This window comes from Oncorhynchus mykiss, chromosome 7 (genome assembly GCF_013265735.2).
Source record: "Oncorhynchus mykiss isolate Arlee chromosome 7, USDA_OmykA_1.1, whole genome shotgun sequence".
NCBI lineage: Eukaryota > Metazoa > Chordata > Actinopteri > Salmoniformes > Salmonidae > Oncorhynchus > Oncorhynchus mykiss.
In genome coordinates, this window is record NC_048571.1 from 45,427,414 (window position 1) to 45,449,877 (window position 22,464).

The 22,464-nt window shown below is 40.8% G+C and overlaps 1 protein-coding gene across 1 annotated transcript in view; it reads left to right on the plus strand.

The window, feature by feature from the left end:
* Window positions 1-22,464, plus strand: part of cntn3b (contactin 3b) — a 70,100-nt gene that overhangs the window by 8,266 nt on the left and 39,370 nt on the right. Inside the window, exons 2-3 of the mRNA XM_036983344.1 lie at window positions 9,629-9,765; window positions 20,014-20,149. Of these exons, the coding sequence (XP_036839239.1) occupies window positions 9,711-9,765; window positions 20,014-20,149 (191 nt within the window). The 5' untranslated portion in view covers window positions 9,629-9,710. The remainder of the gene's footprint in view (window positions 1-9,628; window positions 9,766-20,013; window positions 20,150-22,464) is intronic.

Genomic DNA, 22,464 nt, shown 5'->3' on the forward strand with positions numbered 1-22,464 from the left:
CAAAAAGTTTTAATAGGAGACAGAATGCGATCGGATCATAATCTAATGGGCCTTCACATAACTCTTATAGAATTTCCACGTGGTCGGGGATATTGGAAATGTAATCAAAGTTTACTGGAGGACAAAATAATTTATAACTGAATTTTTCCAGTATAAAATAGGTTCTGCAAATCCACTCATTGTTTGGGATACCGTTAAATGTACCTTCAGAGGTCATTCAATATCCATCAATAATAAATAAAAAAAAGCCGTGGCTAAAGAGACAAGACTAACAGGGAAAATACATGAACTAATAGTACAGGTAGATAGCAATAAAAACGATCCTACGTAGATGCAAAATAAGTTAGAGGAAAAAGAACTTGAGGAACTTATTCAAGAACGATCTAATGTAATCTATTGCAAAACAAAGCAAACTGGATGGAATATGGAGAAGAAAAAAAAATCTCCAATACAGGAACACTAACAAAATTAATTTGCAGAAACTCGTTACTGAAAACGGAGTCATTTATGATTCTCTGAATTATATTTTAAAAGAGGAAGCTAAATATTTTAGGCAGGTATATCAAACCTTTTTGATATACTAAAAGCTCCATTGTTAGATTGTTTTAACTACTCCTATAGAAATGGTAGTCTGTCGGGTACTCAGCAGGAAGGTCTGATTTCACTATTATTAAAACAAGACCCAGATGGCAAATATAAAGATCCAGTCTATCTAAAAAAAACTCACAATGTTGTGATGCAAAAATACCTGCAAAATGCGTAACACTCAGAATTAAAAGGGTTTTACCAGGTATTGTTCATCCTGATCAGACAGATTTTTTTACATGGACGATTCATTAGATATAATATAACTACTAGAAATAATTGAACATCATGAAACATCTAAGAAGCCAGGGCTGGTATTTATAGCGGATTTTGAAAAGGCATTTGATGAAGTAAGACTGGATTTTATTTATAAATGCCTGCGTTTTTTTTCAATATCGGTGATTCTCTTATAAAATGGGTAAAAATAATGTATAGCAACCCCAGGTGAAAGATAGTAAATAACGGTTACTACTAAAGTTTTCAATTGTCAAGAGGAGTTAAGCAAGGGTGTCTGCTGTCACCATATCAATTCGTTATGGCCATTGAAATGCAAACTATTAAAATCAGATCCAATAACAATATTAGAGGATTAGAAATCCAAGGCTTAAAAACAAAGGTGTCCATGTATGCCGATGACACAAGTTTTATATTAAGTCCACAAGCTAGATCCCTGCAATGTCTCATTGAAGATCTAGATAACTCTTCTGTACTTTCTGGGAAAAAAAACAAAATTATGATAAGTGTACAATATTACATAATGGATCTTTAAAAAATACAACTTTTACATTACCCTGCAGTTTACCTTTAAATGGGCTGATGGTGAAGTAGACATACTTGGTATTCATATCACAAAATATATAAATAAGCTCTCCACAATTCATTTCAATAGAAAACTTGTAAAAAAAAGATCCTGCAACCATGGAGAGGTAAATAACTGTCTATTTATGGAAAAATTGCCCTTATTCACCCCTTAGTCATATCTCAGTTTACTCACTTACTTATGGTGCTGCATACTTTTGATGATTCATTTTCCAAATTATATGAGCTAAAAATATTTTGCTTTATCTGGGATGCTAAACCAGACAAAATATAGCGTGCCTATCTAAACGCAAAAAAAAGAAAAGTCCCTTTTTCAGGACCCTGTCTTTCAAAGATATTTTCGTAAAAATCCAAATAACTTCACAGATCTTAATTGTAATGGGTTTAAACACTGTTTCCCATGCTTGTCAATGAATCATAAACAATTAATGGACATGCACTTGTGGAACGATCATTAAGACACTAACAGCTTACAGACGGTAGGGAATTAAGGTCACAGTTCTCAGAACTTAGGACACTAAAGAGGCCTTTCTACTGACTCGGAAAAACACCAAAATGAAGATGCCCAGAGTCCCTGCTCATCTGCCTGAACGTGCCTTAGGCATGCTGCAAGGAGGCATGAGGACTGCAGATGTGGCCAGGGCAATAAATTGCAATGTCCGTACTGTGAGAAGCCTAAGACAGCGCTACAGGGAGACATGCCAGACAGCTGATCGTCCTCGCAGTGGCAGACCATGTGTAACAACACCTGCACAGGATTGGTACATCCGAACATCACATCTGCAGGACAGGTACAGGATGGCAACAACAATTGCCGGAGTTACACCAGGAACGCACAATCTCTCCATTAGTGCTCAGATTGTCCGCAATAGGCTGAGAGAGGCTGGACTGAGGGCTTGTAGGCCTGTTGTAAGGCAGGTCCTCACCAGACATCACTGGCAACAACGGTTGTCTATGGGCACAAACCCACCGTCGCTGGACCAGACAGGACTGGCAAAAAGTGCTCTTCACTGACGAGACAAGGTTTTGTCTCACCAGGGGTGATGGTCGGATTCACGTTTATCGTCGAAGGAATTAGCATTACACCGAGGCCTGTACTCCGGAGCGGGATCGATTTGGAGGTGGAGGGTCCGTCATGGTCTGGGGCGGTGTGTCACAGCCTCATCCGACAGAGCTTAGTGTCATTGCAGGCAATCTCAATGCTGTGAGTTACAGGGAAGACATCCCCCTCCCTCATGTGGTACCCTTCCTGCATGCTCATCCAGCCATACTGCTCGGTCTGTGTGTGATTTCCTGCAAGACAGGAATGTCAGTGTTCTGCCATGGCCAGCGAAGAGCCCGATTCTCAATCCCATTGAGCGCGTCTGGGACCTGTTGGATCGGAGGGTGCGGGCTAGGGCCATTCCCCACAGAAATGTCTGGGAACTTGCAGGTGCCTTGGTGGAAGAGTCTCACAGCAATAACTGGCAAATCTGGTGCAGTCCATGAGGAGGAGATGCACTGCAGTACTTAATGCAGCTGGTGGCCACACCAGATACTGACTTTTACTTTTGATTTAGACTCTCCCCTTTGTTCAGGGACACATTATTCAATTTCTGTTAGTCACATGTCTGTGGAACATGTTCAGTTTATGTCTCAGTTGTTGAATCTTGTTATGTTCATACAAATATTTACCCATGTTAAGTTTGCTGAAAATAAACAGAGTTGACAGTGAGAAGACGTTTCTTTTTTTGCTGAGTTTATATAATGAATATGACTTGGGTGGGTTGAGATTATTAAATATAAAAGCACTAAACCTCTCTCTAATAGCTTCACTTATTCAAACGTTTACTTGATCCCTAAATGGTTCTCAAGTAGATTGCTAAGAAAAGCTCATCTTTTGTTTAAAATTGGCCTTTTTGCCTTTGTGTAGATTGTCATGTTTCATTTTCAATTAATGGAGAATGATAGTTTGAATAAAGTATCTTTCATTTTCAAACAACCATTGCAGAGCTGGCTACAATTTCACATTCATCCCCCTGAAAAGATATAACAAATATTATAGATGAACTCAAATGTTCTGGTTGATAAAATACCTTTATTTATGGGAAATATGTTTGAAAAAAAAATGTGCATATATGTGCATATATACACACAGTCTCATTCAAATACACATGGAATAGTGCCAGACATGCACTCAAACATATACAGTTGGCATTGCTGTTATGATTTTAGTTGTCCTTGATGTCCTTTGTGTTTTTGTTGTTTTTGTTGTTTTTTGCGTTGTTTGCTATTTTTCGTTTGTCTTTTTATTTTTTCTCTTTAGTTAAATTTCTTGGTTGTTGGTGCATTTGGGGTTCTTGGGGGTGGGGAATGGAATTGTATATATTTTTTCTTCTTGGAGGGTACTGTTGGAGGGGTCTCGGATGGTTGAGGGACAGCTATTGGGGAACTGTGGTGGGATCTTGGAGGGTTCGGGTTCACGTTTTTTAGTCTGGTGGGAGATCTGTCAATGTGCCCTTGAGAAGGGCATTGACCCTGGATGCTTCTGTGTGTCGCTCTGAATGGGAATCTGTTGGATGACTGGTGTGGTGTAGTTGTTGAGCGGCTTCACTGCAAGTATATTGTCTGTTTCGGATATTCAATAAAAATACAAAATAAAATAAATACAATTTAAAGAGTACTTGCAGGTGCCTTGGTGGAAGAGTCTCACAGCAATAACTGGCATAAATTCTCAGTCTGGCCTTCATATCATGGACACCTAATCATCCCCAACTTCCAATTGGCTCCCCCGTTGTCACGGCCGTCCTCCTCCTCCTGAAGAGGAGAGACGAGATGGATCTGAGGACCAATACGCGGCGTGGTAAGTGTCCATGGTAAATCTTTAATCAAGAAAGACTGAACACTATACAGACGAGTAAAAAAAACAATAAACCAAATTCAACCGTGAAGCTACAAAATGAGACCTGTGCTGAAACAAGCCATCAACATAGACAATCACCCCCAAACAAACAGTGCAACCCAGGCTACCTAAGTATGATTCTCAATCAGAGACAACTAATGACACCTGCCTCTGATTGAGAACCATACTAGGCCGAAAACATAGAAATGCCCCAAAACATAGAAAAACAAACATAGACTGCCCACCCAACTCACGCCCTGACCATACTAAATAAATACAAAACAACGGAAATAAAGGTCAGAACGTGACAGTACCCCCCCCCCCCAAAGGTGCGGACTCCGGCCGCAAAACCTTGACCTATAGGGGAGGGTCTGGGTGGGCGTCTGTCCGCGGTGGCGGCTCTGGCGCGGGACGCGGACCCCACCTCATCATTGTCTTAGTCCGCCTTATTGTCCGCCTCCGTGGCTTTCTCAGCATGACCACCCCTCTCAATGACCCCACTGGACAGAGGGGCAGCTCGGGACAGAGGGACAGCTGCTCGGGACAGAGAGACAGCTGCTCGGGACAGAGAGACAGCTGCTCGGGACAGAGAGACAGCTGCTCTGGGCAGAGGGGCTCCGGCAGAGGCGCCGGACAGGCGGGAGGCTCCGGCAGAGGCGCCGGACAGGCGGGAGGCTCCGGCAGAGGCGCCGGACAGGCGGGAGGCTCCGGCAGAGGCGCCGGACAGGCGGGAGGCTCCGGCAGAGGCGCCGGACAGGCGGGAGGCGCCGGACAGGCGGGAGGCTCCGGCAGAGGCGCCGGACAGGCGGGAGGCTCCGGCAGAGGCGCCGGACAGGCGGGAGGCTCCGGCAGAGGCGCCGGACAGGCGGGAGGCTCCGGCAGAGGCGCCGGACAGGCGGGAGGCTCCGGCAGAGGCGCCGGACAGGCGGGAGACTCCGGCAGAGGCGCCAGACAGGCGGGAGACTCCGGCAGCGGCGCCGGACAGACAGGACCACCTGCAGGGAGGAGACAGAGAGACAGCCTGGTGCGTGGGGCTGCCACAGGAACCACCAGGCTGGGAAGACCTTCAGGAGGCTTGGGGTTAAGAGGAGACACCTGAAAGACCGGGCTGTGGGGGAGCACTGGAGCTCTGGTGCGCAACCTTGGCACCACTTCCCCAGGCTGGATAACCACTCTAGCCCGGACCGTCCAGAGTGCAGGCACAGGTTGAACCGGGCTGTGGGTAAGCACGGGAGATCTAGTGCTTACTACACGCACCTCTCCCTTCGGCTCCATTCCCACATTCGCCCGGCACGAGCGGAGCGCGGGCAGAGGACGTACTGCACCCTCCCAGCGCCCCGGAGACACAGCACGCAGAGCCGGCGCAGGATACCCTGGGCCAAAACTGCGTACCGGCGACCAGACCCGCTGAGCAGGCACCATACGCCCTGGCTCGATGCCCGCACTCGCATGACACTCTCGGGGGGCTGTCCCATAGCGCACCGGGCTATGGGCACGTACTGGCGACACCGTGCGCTTAACCGCATAACACGGTGCCTGCCCAGTATCTCGCTGCTTATAATAAGCACGAGGAGTGAGCGCAGGTCTGCTACCTGGCTTAGCTCCACCCCTCGTGTGCCCCCCCCCAAAACATTTTTGGGGCTGTCTCTCGTACCTGTCGCACTGCCGTGCTGCCTCCTCATATCGCCGCCGCTCAGCTTTCGCTGCCTCCAGCTCTGCTTTGGGGCGGCGATATTCCCCAGCCTGTGCCCAGGGTCCCTCTCCGTTCAGTATCTCCTCCCATGTCCAGGAGTCCTGTGATACCAGCTGCTGTTGTTGCTGCTGCTGCTGCTGCTGTCGTCGCTGTCTTTTACCACGCCGCTTGGTCCTTGGTTGGTGGGTGATTCTGTCACGGTGTTTGTTGTCACGGGATAGGCTGTATAGGTTTTCACGTTCCGTTTGTTGTTTTGTAGATTTGAGTTATTTCATGTATCGTTCAGTTTTCCATTAAAGAACATGAATAACCACCACGCTGCTTTTTGGTCCGCTTCTCCTCCTACAGACGAACGTCGTTACACCCGTCCTCTCCCCTGTAACTATTCTCCAGGTTGTTGCTGTAAATGAGAGTGTGTTCTCAGTAAACTTACCTGGTAAAATAACAGATAAATAAAACTGTGTTAGCTACATTCAGTGTAGCCAAAGACTACATGGTCCCCTAGGAAACACTTATCAACACTTTGGTTCTTACCCTGTCACAATAACTCATCCCTGGCATTTGTGTTCTTTGTCATGTCAAACAACACTGTATTCAAAGTGCCCACTATTATATTCTAATGGAATAATTAGAATTATCATTATATTTGCATGATTCCAACATTTCAGCCAAGTGTTTTTCTCTAAATCGCAAGTCAAATCAGAATTTGATAAAAAAATAAGGCCTAACTTGTTTGCCCATGTCATGTAGCCCTACGTGGCAGTGTGGAAATGAGCTCGAATGAGTGCAGGACATGCAGAAATGGATGAAAATACATATTATAATATTTTGTTAAATTTGAATTGAATGGTATAAAACAATCAGAATTGAGAAAGACTCATTGAAATCACGTAGAATGTATGTGTTCCCACCCTAGGGTCACACACTACTCATGAAGCAAATGTATTACTTGTATTATTAAAAAACATAAAATACCGTAATATACTGTCACAGCATCCATTCCCCCCAAAAATACAGTGATATGATATTTGGTCCATATCGCCCAGCGCTATATGTACCCCACAAATACAATCTGTAAGGTCCCTTAGTCAAGGCAGGAATCTCAAACACAGATTCAAGCACAAAGACCAGGGATGTTTTCCAATGCCTCACAAAAAATGGCAGCTATTGGTACAGCTTTGGGTATACTTGTAATCGTTAAGGACGGGGGAGTTTTTCAGGATAAAAAATAAACAGAATGGAGTTAAGTACGGGCAATATCCTAGAATGAAAACCTGGTTCAGTCTGCTTTCCACCAGACACTGGGAGACAAATCCACCTTTCAGCAGGACAACCTAAAACAGAAGGCCAAATCTACACTGGAGTTACTTACCAAGAAGACAGTGAATGTTCCTGAGTGGTCGAGTTACAATTTTGACTTAAATCTACATGCAAATCTACAGCAAGACCTGAAAATGGTTGTCTAGCAATGATCAACAACCAATTTGACAGAGGTTGAAGAATTTTGAAAAGAATAATGGGCAAATATTGCACCATCCAGGTGTGGAAAGCTCAAAGAGACTTACCCAGAAAAACTCACAGCTGTGTTCACTTCCAAAGGTGTTTCTACAAAGTATTGACTCAGGGGTGTGAATATATATTTCTGTATTTAATTTTTCAATACATTTGCAAACACTTCTAAAATCATTTTTTCGCTTTGTCATTATGGGATATTGTGTGTAGATGGGTGAGAACCCATTGAATCAATTTTGAATTCAGGCTGTAACACAACAAAATGTGCAATAAGTCAAGGGGTATGAATACTTTCTGAAAGCACTGTAAGCTTTTCTCATTGTATGGGCGTTGTGCTGCACAGTAGGCTATATATTAGTATACTGCTAAATGTATTTAGGTTGTCTGCCAGTTCCTATTAATAGGAAAGTAGCTTTTGAGGTCAATTATTTCCAACCCGCCTCTTTCCTCCGATGTAGCAGATTTGTGCTTGTTGCTCAGGTTGACAGGAAATTTACTATGATGGTTTGGTAATGAAAAAACAAGCTCACTTAGCAATTCTTTGTCACTATTCCATAACATTGTCCAATATGTAGTTCCATAGAATAGGTACTGTTGGGAACCTGTGAGTCATTGCAGCTGAATAATATTCAAACTTCTTCCATGTTTGATATGTAGTATCTTCCTAAGAGTTTGTCTGGACCAGGTTTTATGGTGAACATTTGACATTGTCACAGATGATGGAATAGTGATCACTGGCTTTCCATCTATACCTGGTATTGAAATGTGTACAACTGAGCAAGAGGACAAGTACATTAGAGTGTCTAGTTTGAGAAGCAGACGCCTCACAAGTCCTCAACTGGCAGCTTCATTAAATAGCAACCGCAAAACACCAGTCTCAACGTCAACAGTGATGAGGCTACTCCAGGATGCCGGCCTTCTAGGTAGAGTTGCAAAGAAAAAGCCATATCTCAGACTGGCCAATAAAAATAAAAGATTAAGTTGAGCAAAAGAACACAGACACTGGACAGAGGAACTCTGCCTAGAAGTCCAGCATCCTGGAGTCGCCTCTTCACTGTTGACCTTGAGACTGGTGTTTTGCGGGTACTATTTCATGAAGCTGCCAGTTGAGGACTTGTGAGGCACTTGTTTCTCAAACTAGACACTCTAATACTCTAGTACTTGTCCTCTTGCTCAGTTGTGCACCAGGGCCTCCCACTCCTCTTTCTATTCTGGTTAGAGAGAGTTTGCGCTGTTCTGTGAAGGGAGTGGTACACAGAGTTGTATGAGATCTTCAGTTTCTTGGCAATTTCTCTCATGGAATAGCCTTCATTTCTCAGAACAAGAATAGACTGATGAGTTTCAGAAGAAAGTTCTTTGTTTCTGGCCATTTTGAGCCTGTAATTGAACCCATAAATGCTGATGCTACAGATACTCAATTAATCTAAAGAAGGCCAGTTGTATTACTTCTTTAATCAGGACAACAGTTTTCAGCTGTGCTAACATAATTGCAAAAGGGTTTTCTAATGATCAATTAGCCTTTTAAAATGATCAACTTGGATTAGCTAATTTAACGTGCCATTGGAGTGATGGTTGCTGTTAATGGGCCTCTGTACGTTTATGTAGATATTCCATAAAAAATCAGCCGGTTGCAGCTACAATAGTAATTTACAGTATTAACAATGTCTACACTGTATTTCTGATCAATTTGATGTTATTTTAATGGACCAAAAATGTGCTTTTCTTTCAAAAACAAGGACATTTCTAAGTGACTCCAAACTTTTGAACAGTTAGTGTATATATATATTTTTTATGCACTCTATGTCCTTATTTACCCCCAATGTGTCAACAGCTGTATTTTCCATTACATTTAGGCATCACGCAGTCATCAAAAGGCATACAGTATAATTAATAAAATAATTAATCAACCGTTGCCTAACGGCTGAAATCATATGCATGTGTTGTCTCGTGAGTGGATTTCATTTACATTGCTTTCAGAGTTCTTTTTATTTATTTTTACTTCAAGCCTTCTAAAACTGTGAAAGAACACGAATAGTGAAGCTTTTGTAATACTGTAATCATGTATTGATGTTGAATGCTTGTAATATTTGGCTCAAAATATCTTATTTTACTTATTTGTTTAATTACTTTCCCCTCAGATCAAAGATTCACGTATTCAGGGGAGAACATTCCATTCACAAGCAATTGGATGAGAGTCTTATTTGCCCTTGGCAACGGAAGATGATGTTACTATGGAAACAACTTGTGCTGCTATCAATCATTGGTTGCCTTGCAGGTAAGATGTTTTACTACACATTTTATTCAGGAAGAGGTATTTACTATTATAATTCGACAAGCTCCAATATGATTTTTCATTCGAAGGATGATTTATGTTTACATTAACATTGTGCAAGTAACAATGTTACTAGGCCTAATTGCTCTCTTTGTTACAAATGAGAAACTGCTCAGCAAACCAAAATTGGTTCTGTGAAAGTTCCCAGAACATTTGTTAGGTCGTGGCAAAAGTTCTCATAACTCAAAAACTGTCCAGTTGTGGTGATGATTGTAGAATGTTTGTATAAAAATCAAAATTAAATTGCATTTGTCATACGCCGAATACAACAGGTGTAGTAGACCTTACGGTGAAATGTTTGCTCACAAGCCCTTAACCAACAATGCAGTTCAAGAACTAGAGTTAAGAAAGTATTTGCTAAATAAACTAAAGTAAAAAATAGTAACACAATAAAATAACAAGAACAAGGCTATATTCAGGGGGTACTGGTACCGAGTCAATGTGCGGGGGTACAGGTTAGTCGAGGTAATATGTACAGGTAGGTAAGTGTAAAGGGACTATGCATAGATAATAAACAGTGAGTAGCAGCAGAGGTCAACGTAAATAGTCCGGGTGTCCATTTGATTAATTGTTCAGCAGTCTTAGGTTTGGGGGTAGAAGCGGCTAAGGAGCCTTTTGGACCTATAAAACATTTGCCTGGTGTTCCAAGAACGTTACTAAAACACATTTAATCTGTTCTTTAAAGTTTCCCAGAATGTTTCATTAGTTTGTGGGTAAAGTCTGGTGAGAACAATGTAGGGACATCACAAAAGATGTTCCCAAAACACAAAAACTGTCCAGTTGCGTGGATGATTGTACAATGTTTTTTAAGTGTACAAAAACATTCAACTGACAAGAATGTTCCCAGAAAACGGATTATCTGTTCTTTTAAAGGTTCCCAGAATTTCTAATTAGGTTGTGGGAACAGTCTGGTGGGAAAATTGTGAGAACATCACATAATATATGTTCCCAAAACACAAAAACTGTCCAGTTGCATGGATGTTTATCAATGTTTATTTTAGCGTGCAAAACATTTTTTACCTTATATTACAAGAAAGTTCCCAGAACACATACAGTTTGTTCATTAAAGGTTCACAGAATGTTTCAATAGGTTGTGGGAACCTTCTGTTGGGAACATTGTGGGGACATCACAAAATATCTGTTCCCAAACAGGGGTGGCGGCCTAGCCTAGTGGTCAGAGTGTTGGGCTAGCAACTGGAATGGTTGCAAGATCAAATCCCTGAGCTGACAAAGTAAAAATCTGTTGTTCTGCCCCTGAACAAGGCAGTTAACCCACTGTTCCTAGGCCGTCATTGAAAATAAGAATTTGTTCTTAACTGACTTGCCTAGTTAAATAAAGGTTTAAAAAAAACACAGACTGTCCACTTGCACAGGTGATTTTTTTATACAACTGGTGGGTCTAATCCTGAATATTCATTCGTTAAAACTGCATTCCAGGCGGTGTCTATTCCACAAGCTAAATCTCTGACGTAAAATGCCTATTTACTCAGTTCCATCTGACTGCACAATCCACTATCTCATCAAACCCAGCCAGGCACTTTACAAACTTGATCTCCACTATAAAAAGCATCTAGATATTAACTCACATTTCTTTTAGACTAACATTTAGTTGTGAACAGCAGAGATTTGTATAAACCTTGCTGTCTGTCTCTCCGACATTTGCAACATTGTTTCAATATTCAAATTCAATCTCCTGCTGTCCCATAGTAATGAACGTGTCAGGAGTCGGGACGCGACGTTTCTCAGCCAGTCGAAATCATGAATCAGCTGGCATCAGTTCTATGGATATATACAAATAAATGTTAATTGAAAAAAGGTAAAACCAAACAAAGTGCAGCTAGTTTGCAGTATTTCCAGCTTCTGTTTGAAAAGATTGTTAGATGTGTTGTTGGCTAGCTCCTCTGAACAACAGTGTCCTGACGAGAGAGCACATTTTCTATGCCAGGTCGAAATCGTGCCTCATTAGCTCATTGTTATGGATGTGTCCAAATAAATGTCACTAGAAAAAAAACCTTAAACAAATGCAAATGCCGCTGCAGTTGTTATTCTGGCTGCACTGTTTGACGTGACTGTAGGTTAGCGGTAGTTGGCTAGCTAGCAAGTAAAGGATAAGAACGTTGCCAGCTAGTATTGCAATGGAACATTTAGAACCAACGACTGGGTCGAGTCCATAGATGTAGAACAAAAAGACAGAACGACTAGGTCGCTTCTCTGGCAACCGAACAGAAAGAACGAGTGACCAGCCAGCTTGTGTTGCAACCCTAGATTTGTGTCGGGACTATATCTTGTGGAAGGATGAAATAGTATGAATAAATATGTTAGTAACCCATTGTATAAAAGTGATAATATTTTAGGGTGCAAAACATTCACCCGATATTACAAAAACGTTCCCAGAACACATTTCGTATGTTCTTTAACTGCTCACAGAATGTTTCATTAGGTTGTGGTAACTTTGTGGGGCAATAACAACAGATTTGTTCCCAAAACACAAAAACTGTCTGGTTGTGCTGACATTCAGATAATGTTTGTATCAGGGTGCAGAAAACCTTCCTTTAATGTTGCAAGAATGTTGACAGAACAGCCTTCCTGAGGTCTTTAAAGGTTCCCAGAACATGTAATTAGGTTGTGGGGAAAGTGTGGGTACATTACAAGAGAGAGGTTTCCAAAACACAAAATATGCTCAGTTGTGATGACACTCATACAATGTTTAAGTTAGGTTGTGCAGGAAAATTTTGTAAGCATTCAATAAGACCATTTTTATGATGTTCATAACATGTTTGTTTTAGGTTTAGCTTAATATTCCAGGGCCTCCCGAGTGGCACAGCGGTCTAAGGCTAGCTACGTCACTCCAGATCCTGGTTTGATCCCAGGCTGTGTCGCAGCCAGCTACGACTGGGAGACCCTTGAGGCTGCGCACAATTGGCCCAGCGTCTTCCGGGTTAAGGGAGGGTTTGGCCAGCCGGGTTGTCCATGTCCCTTCGCGCTCTAGCATCTCCTGTGGCAGGCTGTGCGCAATGCACGCTGACACGGTCGCCAGGTGTACGTTGTTTCCTCCTACACATTGGTGCGGTTGACTTCCGGGTTAAGCGAGCATTACGTCAAGAAGCATTGCAGCTTGGCGGGGTCGTATTTCGGAGGACGCATGGCTTTCGACCTTCACCTATTCCGAGTCCGTACGGGAGATGCAGCTATCGGACGAGACTGTAACTACCAATTGGATATCATGAAATTGGGGAGGGGACGTAATATTCCATTGATATTCACGCAATATACACAGAATATTACAAGTACACTTAGAAAATGTTACGTTTAAGTTTTACCTAATATTACCACAACATGCAAATTAAAGCATAAAAAAGCAGATTGGAATACATCCCCATTATGTTTCTCTGTTTCTCTACAGATTTAATGGTCATTTGCATTTGAAGACTATATTGTAGAGACACATGGCATTTTAATTTCATTCATAGGACATTTGGACAGCATTTAATCATCCAAACACAACCATATTTTTTACACTTCATATGTTGACAATATATAGCCATGGCAGTATGGTCGCACAGGAGTTCCATGCTTCCTTTTCTGCTTTCTTAGATATAACTAACCCAGTGGAATACTGGTAACTTGGTTATTCACCATCATACTCTTTATATGCTGCGTACCCCTAGGCCCATATATAGACTATGAGTACTGATCTAGGTTCGCTTTTGCTTTTCAGATCATGAAAAATAAGACAGGAGGACCATATCAAGAACTTCAAAATAGGAATTATATCGGGTGCGTTTTTAAAAACTTGAACAGTCAATTTTTACACAATGTTTTAACAATTTTTTTTTTACAGTTAGTCTAAATTCTACATGTCTTTCTAGATTTATAAATCTGGATGAAAGAAAGACATCCTCTCTTTTAGTAGAGTATACCTGAGCCTTAATTTCACATTTTCTTTTGTCCCCACAACGATCTTACAAAACTGCTCCCACAAACTAATAAAAATGTGTTTTAGGAACATTCTTGCAACATCAGACAAATCTTTTATATACAGGTATGTTATGAGACCATTTGCTGTGAGCTAACGATGGTTCCGGGAACTTTCACAGAACCATTTTTGGTTAGCTGGGAAAACATTACTGGTACATTGTGTTATTACATTACCTGGAAACCTAATGAGAACTTTGGGGTAATGTTCTGTGGTTGTTGTTACAGATGTTCTGCACAACAGTTGAATGAATGTTAGGAGAACATTCCAAGGATATTTAATTTTAAAAATATATATATTAATTCAAATATTTGGTTCTGAAAAACATTCTCTTAATGTTGTCATCCTAGTGTTAGATACAACCCTAACTATAACTTAATGAGAATCTTAGCTAATGTTCTGGGAATGTTCCCAGTTTGCTGGGTGGTATACCTTTTAGGCAACAGTACTGCAATACCTCTCAATAGAGCACTAGTTTGAAGTCGACAGTATTACACTGATGTGTGTGCGCTATGTTGTCTCTTTTGTCTCATATGGAAATGTAGGAAATCTAATGCTTAGAGTGTTCCCTACATCATTTTGAAGTGCTTTGGATATTCTCTAGATTCTGCTTGACGTTATGAACTGAAATGAACCATACTGTGCACTGACTACACAATTCTACAGAATCTGTATTGCATTACATTGCATTAGCCTAGATCTAATCTTCTCTTTTGCTGTTGATAAGAAAGTGATAGAGACACCCACACATTATTTGCAAGCAACCGTATTATATTTCATAGTGACAAGGTTAAATGGATTAAAATGCAGTTTTTCATATACGGTAGGCTACTGTTGCCCTTCAGCCATCCCTTGAGCAGCCTACTGCATTTGCACCTCCAGGGACATCTGCGATTCCATTCCTATTCCTGTGTATGACATGTCAGAGATCATTATCAGGATCCTTGGGGTGGAACTGCGCCTGCATTTTAGAACAAACCTCTTGCTACACTGGCTCGTTATGCCCTTGTGGTCACCTGGGATTGGGACAGAAATCCATTCTCTCTCTCTTCTCTCTCTCTCTCTCTCTCTTTCTCTCTCTCGTAAGACAAAAACAGCAAAGCAGACTTTGAATGTACATATAATGCAGTATACAATAGGTGTATGCTTTTAAGGGGCTCAACAAGTATTCAAAACAGTTTTGAACAGTCCATGGAGATTTATTTTATGTGTTAGTGCTATCTTACTGTTGAGGAATTTGTTTTCTCTATTTCTGACACACTGTAAAGTTGGAATGTTTTTACCTTTTATTTTCACTACGAACTTGATTTCAGAAATCATGTCAAATTATTGCCTGACAGATTGTGGTGAGATGTATGTACATCGATGTGCATACAGTATGTACAAAGACATAAAGCCATAGTTTGAATCTAAGTTTAAGGACTTTGAATCATAGTTTGTGGAATCCACAGCCTACTGGATTGGAAGATGGCAGATCGCAGGTTAACACTTACTTAATGACCTTTCTTTATTAAAACAAATCTAAAACCATGTTTGAACAATACCCTAATAAAATATCATGATTTAAGAGGATTGAAATTTGTTTCAAAGTTTGGCAACTTTGTATAATACTATACATTAATATTAGTGGAACGTTGCAGCAATGTTTTAAGAACTACTTCCATTATTGTTAAAGTATGTTTTTAGAACATTATTGGAACGTCATGTCATAACATTACAATATAACTTTATAAGAGTCTCACATAAATGTTTGTTGTTTGCTATACACCATATATACAAAAGTATGTGGACACCCCTTCAAATTAGTGGATTTAGCTTTTCCAGCCACACCTGTTGCTGACAGGTGCATAAAATCAAGCACACAGCCATGCAATCTCCAAAGACAAACATTGGCAGTAGAATGGCCTTACTGTCTTCAGTCACTTTCAACGTGGCACCATCATAGGATACTACCTTTCCAACAAGTCAGTTCATGAAATTTCTGCCCTGCTAGAGCTTCCACGGTCGACTGTAAGTGCTGTTATTATGAAGTGGAAACATCTAGGAGCAACAACAGCTCAGCCGCGAAGTGGTAGACCACACAAGCTCACAGAACAGGCCCGCCGAGTGCTGTAGCGCGTAAAAATCATCTGTCGGTTGCAACACTCACTACCGAGTTCCAAACTCCCTCTGGAAGCAGCGTCAGCACAATAACTGTTTGTCGGGAGCTTCATGAAATGGGTTTCCATGGCCGAGCAGCCGCACAAAAGCTTAAGATCACCATGTGCAATGCCAAGAGTCGGCTGGAGGGGTGTAAAGCTCGCCACAGTTGGAAAAGCACGCTTCACCATCTGGCAGTCGAACCAACAAATTTGGGTTGGGCGGATGCCAGGAGAAGCTACCTGCTCGAATGCAAAGTGCCACTGTAAAGTTTGGTGGAGGAGGAATAATGGTCAGGGGCTGTTTTGCATGGTTTGAGCTAGGCCCCTTAGTTTCAGTGAAGGGAAATCTTAACGCTACAGCAATGACATTCTAGACGATTCTGTGCTTTCAACTTTGTGGCAACAGTTTGGGGAAGGCTCTTTCCTGTTTCAGCATGACAATGCCCCCGTGGACAAAGCGAGGTCCACACAGAAATGGTTTGTTGAGATTGTTGGGGAAGAACTTGACTGGCCTGCACAGAGCCCTGACCTCAACCCCGTTGAACACATTTGGGATGAATTGGAAAACCGACTGAGAGCCAAGCCTAATCGTTCATCATCAGCACCCGACAACATTAATTCTCTTGTGGCAGCATGTTACCGCAGCAATGATCCAAAATCTAATGGAAAGCCTTTCCAGAAGAGTGGCCAGAAGAGTGGAGGCTGTTATAGCAGCAAAGGGGGGACCAACTCATGCCCATGATTTTGGAATAAGATGTTCGACGAGCAGGTGTTCACATACGTTGGTCATGTAGTGTAGGTATTAGTGCATTGGTATCAACATTAGCTGAATTTGATTTATTTTTACTATTTTCTACATTGTAGAATAATAGTGAAGACATCAAAACTATGAAACAACACATATGAAATCATGTAGTAACCAAATAACTGTTAAACAAATCAAAATCTATTTTATATTTGAGATTCTTCAAATAGCCCCCCTTTGCCTTGATGACAGCTTTGCACACTCTTGGCATTCTCTCAACCAGCTTCACCTGGAATGCTTTTCCAACAGTCTTGAAGGAGTTCCCACATATGCTGAACACTTGTTGGCTGATTTTCGTGCACTCTGCGGTCCGACTCATCCTAAACCATCTCAATTTGGTTGAGGTCAGGGGATTGTGGAGGCCGGATCATCTGATGCAGCACTCCATCACTCTCCTTCTTGGTATATTAGGTCATTGTCCTGTTGAAAAACAAATGATAGTCCCACTAAGCCCAAACCAGATGGGATGGCGTATCACTGCAGAATGCTGTGGTAGTCATGCTGGTTTAGTGTGCCTTGAATTCCAAATAAATCACACACAGTGTCACCAGCAAAGCACCCCCATACCATAACACCTCCTCCTCCATGCTTTACGGTGGGAAATACACATGCGGAGATCATCCGTTCACCCACACCGCATCTCACAAAGACACAGAGGTTGGAACCAAATATTTCCAATTTAGACTCCAGACCAAAAGACACATTTCCATCAGTTTAATGTCCATTGCTCATGTTTCTTGGCCCTAGCAAGTCTCTTCTTATTATTGGTGTACTTTACTAGTGGTTTCTTTGCAACAATTCGACCAAGAAGGATTGCTTCACACGGTCTCCTCTGAACAGTTGATGTTGAGATGTGTCTGTTACTTGAACTATGTGAAGCACTTATTTTGGGCTGCAATTTCTGAGGCTGGTAATGCTAATGAACTTATCCCCTGCAGCATTCCTGTGGGAGTCCTCATGAGAGCCAGTTTCATCATAGTGTTTGATGGTTTTTGCGACTGCACTTGAAGAAATGTAAAATGTTTATTACATTTTTCCAGATTGACTGACCTTCATGTCTTAAAGTAATGATGGACTGTCGTTTCTCTTTGCTTATTTGAGCTGTTCTTGACATAATATGGACGTGGTATTTTACCAAAAAGGGCTATCTTCTGTACACCTCCCCTACCTTGTCACAACACAACTGATTGACTCAAATGCATTGAGGAGGAAATAAATTCCACAAATTAACTTTTATCAAGACACCTGCTAATTGAAATGCATTCCAGGTGACTACCTCGTGAAGCTAGTTGAGAGAATGCTAAGAGTGTGCAAAGCTGTCATCAAGGCAAAGGGTGGCAATTTAAAGAATCTCAAATATAAAATATATTTTGATTTGATAAACACCTTTTTGGTTACTACATGATTCCATATCTGTTATTTCATAGTTTTGTTATCTTCACTATTATTCTACAATGTGGAAAATAGTACAAATAAAGAAGAACTTTAATGAATAGGTGTTCTAAAACTTTTGACCAGTAGTGCATATGAGAGTTACGCAGAAATGTTCCCTGCATGTTGTTTTGAATGTTTTGGATGATGTCTCCATGAACATTAAAATAACGTTCCTGTACTGTTTTCTCAGAACCAATTTAATTGAATCCAGACATAATTGCTGAAATATATTGAGGGAATATTTTTGGAACATCATTATGTCATAACTTCACACTGGAACTTTATTAGACCATTGTAGGAATATTCCCTGCTTGTTTTTATGAGTGTTTTGAATATAACATACATATCCATCAACATTAGCAGAACGTTCCTGTAATGTTTCGTCCTAGCCACTTCAATTGACCCGTCGCGATGTCCCACCCATAAGTTTTGGCAACCAATCGCAGTGCTCCAATGGATAGCAATTGTCGTCGAGTCCGACAGCTCTGACAAGCTAATTTTAAATCGTCTGAAGGCAAATGAGGGCTATGGCAAAAATATTTTCTTTAAAAAATACATGTTTAAATGGATGAATAATTGAACAATGCACCAGGAGTAATTATTAATGTGATTCCTGAGATGCATTTTTTTTTTATTCCGAAATTATACTTTTGTTACATTGTTTGCCAGCTCAGCTGGTTAGCTGTCTCTCCGCCTCTGACCACCAAATGTAGCTAGCTAGCCACTTATTATAGTTTGTTTTCTCAAAATGTATGTTAGCTAGCTAAGTTAGGAATGTTATTAATACAACTCCCATCTGCTGTCGACATCAGGATACGTTTTTTGTGCAATAGTTCCAAAAGTGGTTATAGCTTTGACTGCATGCTAACAATGAATTCAGAGACATTCAATGGCTAGCTACACTACAAACATAATTTGACCAGGTTCCCATGAAGCAATTGTAATGACAGTCCACCACAACATACCCAAGAGTTTCCTGATTTAGCAACGGGTGATTGATCTGTGTTCAATTTCATTTTTTATTAGAAACAGTTATGAGGTTATTGTGAGGGGATTTCGCCAATGGTTGAATGGGGAATTGGTCTTCCTGGAAAAATGTTGTCCAGGTTTGCAACAGCAACCAAGGGGGGCTGGGCATAGCAAAGGGTCAATTGATTTTGTTGCGGCAGTATGTTCTAAGAACATTACTGGAACATTGTGTTATTACCTTAACCTTAAGATAATGTTCTGTGGTAGTTTTTACAGATTTTGTGAACAATATTTTTGTGAATGTTAGCAGAACATTCCAATAATATTTTCGTTTGGAAAATGTTTTTTTTTTGTGATCAAAAATTGTTGTCTCAAACCCTAACAAGAACTTAATAGGTATATGTTAGCTAATGTCCTGTGAATGTTCCTGGTTTGCTGGATTCACACAGGTGCAATCATGTGACTAACGTTTCAACATCACCATGATTTTTGCAGTGCTCAGATTTGTGCCAACATTGAATAGTTAGGCCAACATTTAAGTTTTTCATGGATAAGCTATTATAATTATTTGGGTTAGTAGCACACTATTTAATCAAATAATGGTTTCCTTATGTCTATTCCAAATCAAATACTTGAATGGCCCTGTCTCAGTTGTACCGTGTATTACCATGTTGCAATCATAGACATGATTTAAAAAAATGCAAAATTGTCACCAGTTTTTGTCAGGATTCACAAGTTTTCACTGTCTACCTGTTTGTTCAGACTAATTTATTAATTCCGTGTTAGATGACTGAAATGTCACACATTGACAAATGTCAATTGTTAAAGGCCTGAGTATTACAGCCTGTGTTGCTTTTGTTCTCCAGCTCATGCACAAGATGTCCTGTTCCAAGGGCCAAGATGGAGGACAGAGCCCAGTGACCTCATTCTCCCCATCAACTTCCCTGAGCAGGAAGCTACCATTAGATGTGAGGCAGAGGGGAACCCCACCCCACAGTACAGGTAGAGGATTCCACCAATCTACACAATAATTCCACAATTCAGTGTGGAACTGCCATTAGCTACCATTTAACATGGATGTTTAACCAAATATTCAGTCGCTCTCGCTCAAGGCAATCAAACAGGATACTGAGAGCATTGATTGGTATTGATTTGGTGGAGAGCGATACACATTGGGCTTACCATAGTAGCAGTAGAGATACTGTAACATCCAAGAAACAAGATTCACCTTTTACTGCAGTTGGCTAAATCAAGGTTACATATAGTGTTTCTTAAACAAATCTACTTTGAAACAAAATTACACACCTCACAGGGTATGGGCCTAAAAAAAGAAGACACCTGTTCCATGTCAGATATGGAGTTAAAATGTATTCCATTTTGAGTTTGCATCCCAATATTACACTTTATATACATTACAGAATACTGAAATATAACAAACCGTTTGACATAGAAACACCAGATTTTCTGCATTAAAAAAAGTATAATATGTTTATTAATGATTCAATTATGACATATTAATAACATTCCACCCATGAGGACACTGGGTCATTTGACTGCAGGAAAGGGGTACGCAGACATTTAACCAAACAGAGAAACTGATTCATATGGTATGCTCATTCCAAAAAAACTAAAAGCTGTAAACTAATGCAGGCTTTGAGCTATGATTTAGATTTAGATGGGAAGTCAGACAACCATTAGCTTATAAATACTTCAGAGATATGAGTCTAGTTATCTTTATTACAGATTTTTATTTAGGTTGCTCTAGGATTGAAGCTAATGTTTTATAATGTGCTGCACTGCTTAGGAAATCATTAGGAATGTAGGGAGATTTCAGTTACTAATTCTACTCTAGATTCTCTGATATCCCCCAGGGTTATTCCCCGGTGGTAAGTCTGCCTAAAAATGGCAGCCCGCGTTGGTTTGGTGGTAGATTGTGTTTCGTAGCTTGGTCAGCATCATGTAAATGCACAGCAGGCAGTCGAGAGAGGTAATAACCTTGTGAGTGACATTCCGTTAAATGCTTACATTTCCTCTAATGCGTATGTGCTGAAAACATGGGTCTTAGAGCAGCAGCAGGGGGTATCATTATACTTGTTGTGCAAGCTGAGCGATCCAAGGATGAGCTGAACCATTACAACTTGCACTAACTCTGAAAAATAAGTTGAGTGGACGTGTTCTCACCATCACACTGAACAATTAGGATTGTTCTTTTTTTTTTTTTTTTTACTTAAGTGCACAGGGAAAGCATAGATCGTGGGTTATGATTATGTGTGATAAAATGTGGTCTAGTCATCTGTGCCACAAATTGGAATAACCCTCGAATGCTGTAAGTAGAAGCCTCTTTAGATTTTTAAGTGCTGCGCAAAAGTTTCCTACATTAGTAAAGTAACAGTGATATGTTTTCTCTTGATTAATATTGGATGTATTGGAACGGATAACACATTAGTCATCATAAGCAATTCCAAATATTATGATTGTTTTCATGCAGGCTAATAACACTCCAGTTAAGTGTGTCTAATGAGCTATTTCACACGATTAATGTTATTTGTAAAGTCCAATCCAAGACTAATTAAAGACAATCCAAGCTTTCGTTGTGAAATGGATAGAACCAAGTCGATCAAATTGAAAAGTTGGACTTCAAGCACCCATTTTTTTTACGTAAGATAAGTGTATTAAAACCAAATGAATACAGAGCACATATCTGAGTAGAATTGAAGTGAATCACTTTATTGAAACAAACTCCCATGGCAGGGGATTGACGTTTATGGGAATACTTTTAAAGACACTGCATCGTTTAGTCCTTGGACTCACTGCAAGTAAAGGGATCATTTGTGGATTTATTTGGGTTGCACCAGAGTGTATGTTTGACACTGACTGTTCTTGACTTGTGTCCCCTCCGGCAAGGAGAGGACTTTTGTCTTGATGATTAAAAGTGAAACAGAAATGTTTAGCATTACATTTCCCAAACGGCAAAAAAACTCAGGACCTCAAATGCCCCCAATGAGCTGCCCGAGCTGTCCCTCAGAGCCGCAAAGGGACAAGCTTTGATCTCCCACAGGGAGGCATCAACTAACATCAGTCAGTTTCTAGTGAAATTATACTGGAATCACAAGATTTGTGAGTTTTTTTCAAGAGCTTCACATTTTCCAATTCATGTCAAAGTAACCATCTCATATCACTGAAACAATGCTCTTTAGTACTGTCTTTTTTCTTTATCTTTCATAAGCAGTCCCACACAACTCCACATTTGACATCACTCCACACCACAGCGCATGGTAAAGATATTAGTACTTGATCTGTTACAGTAGGGGTAGTTT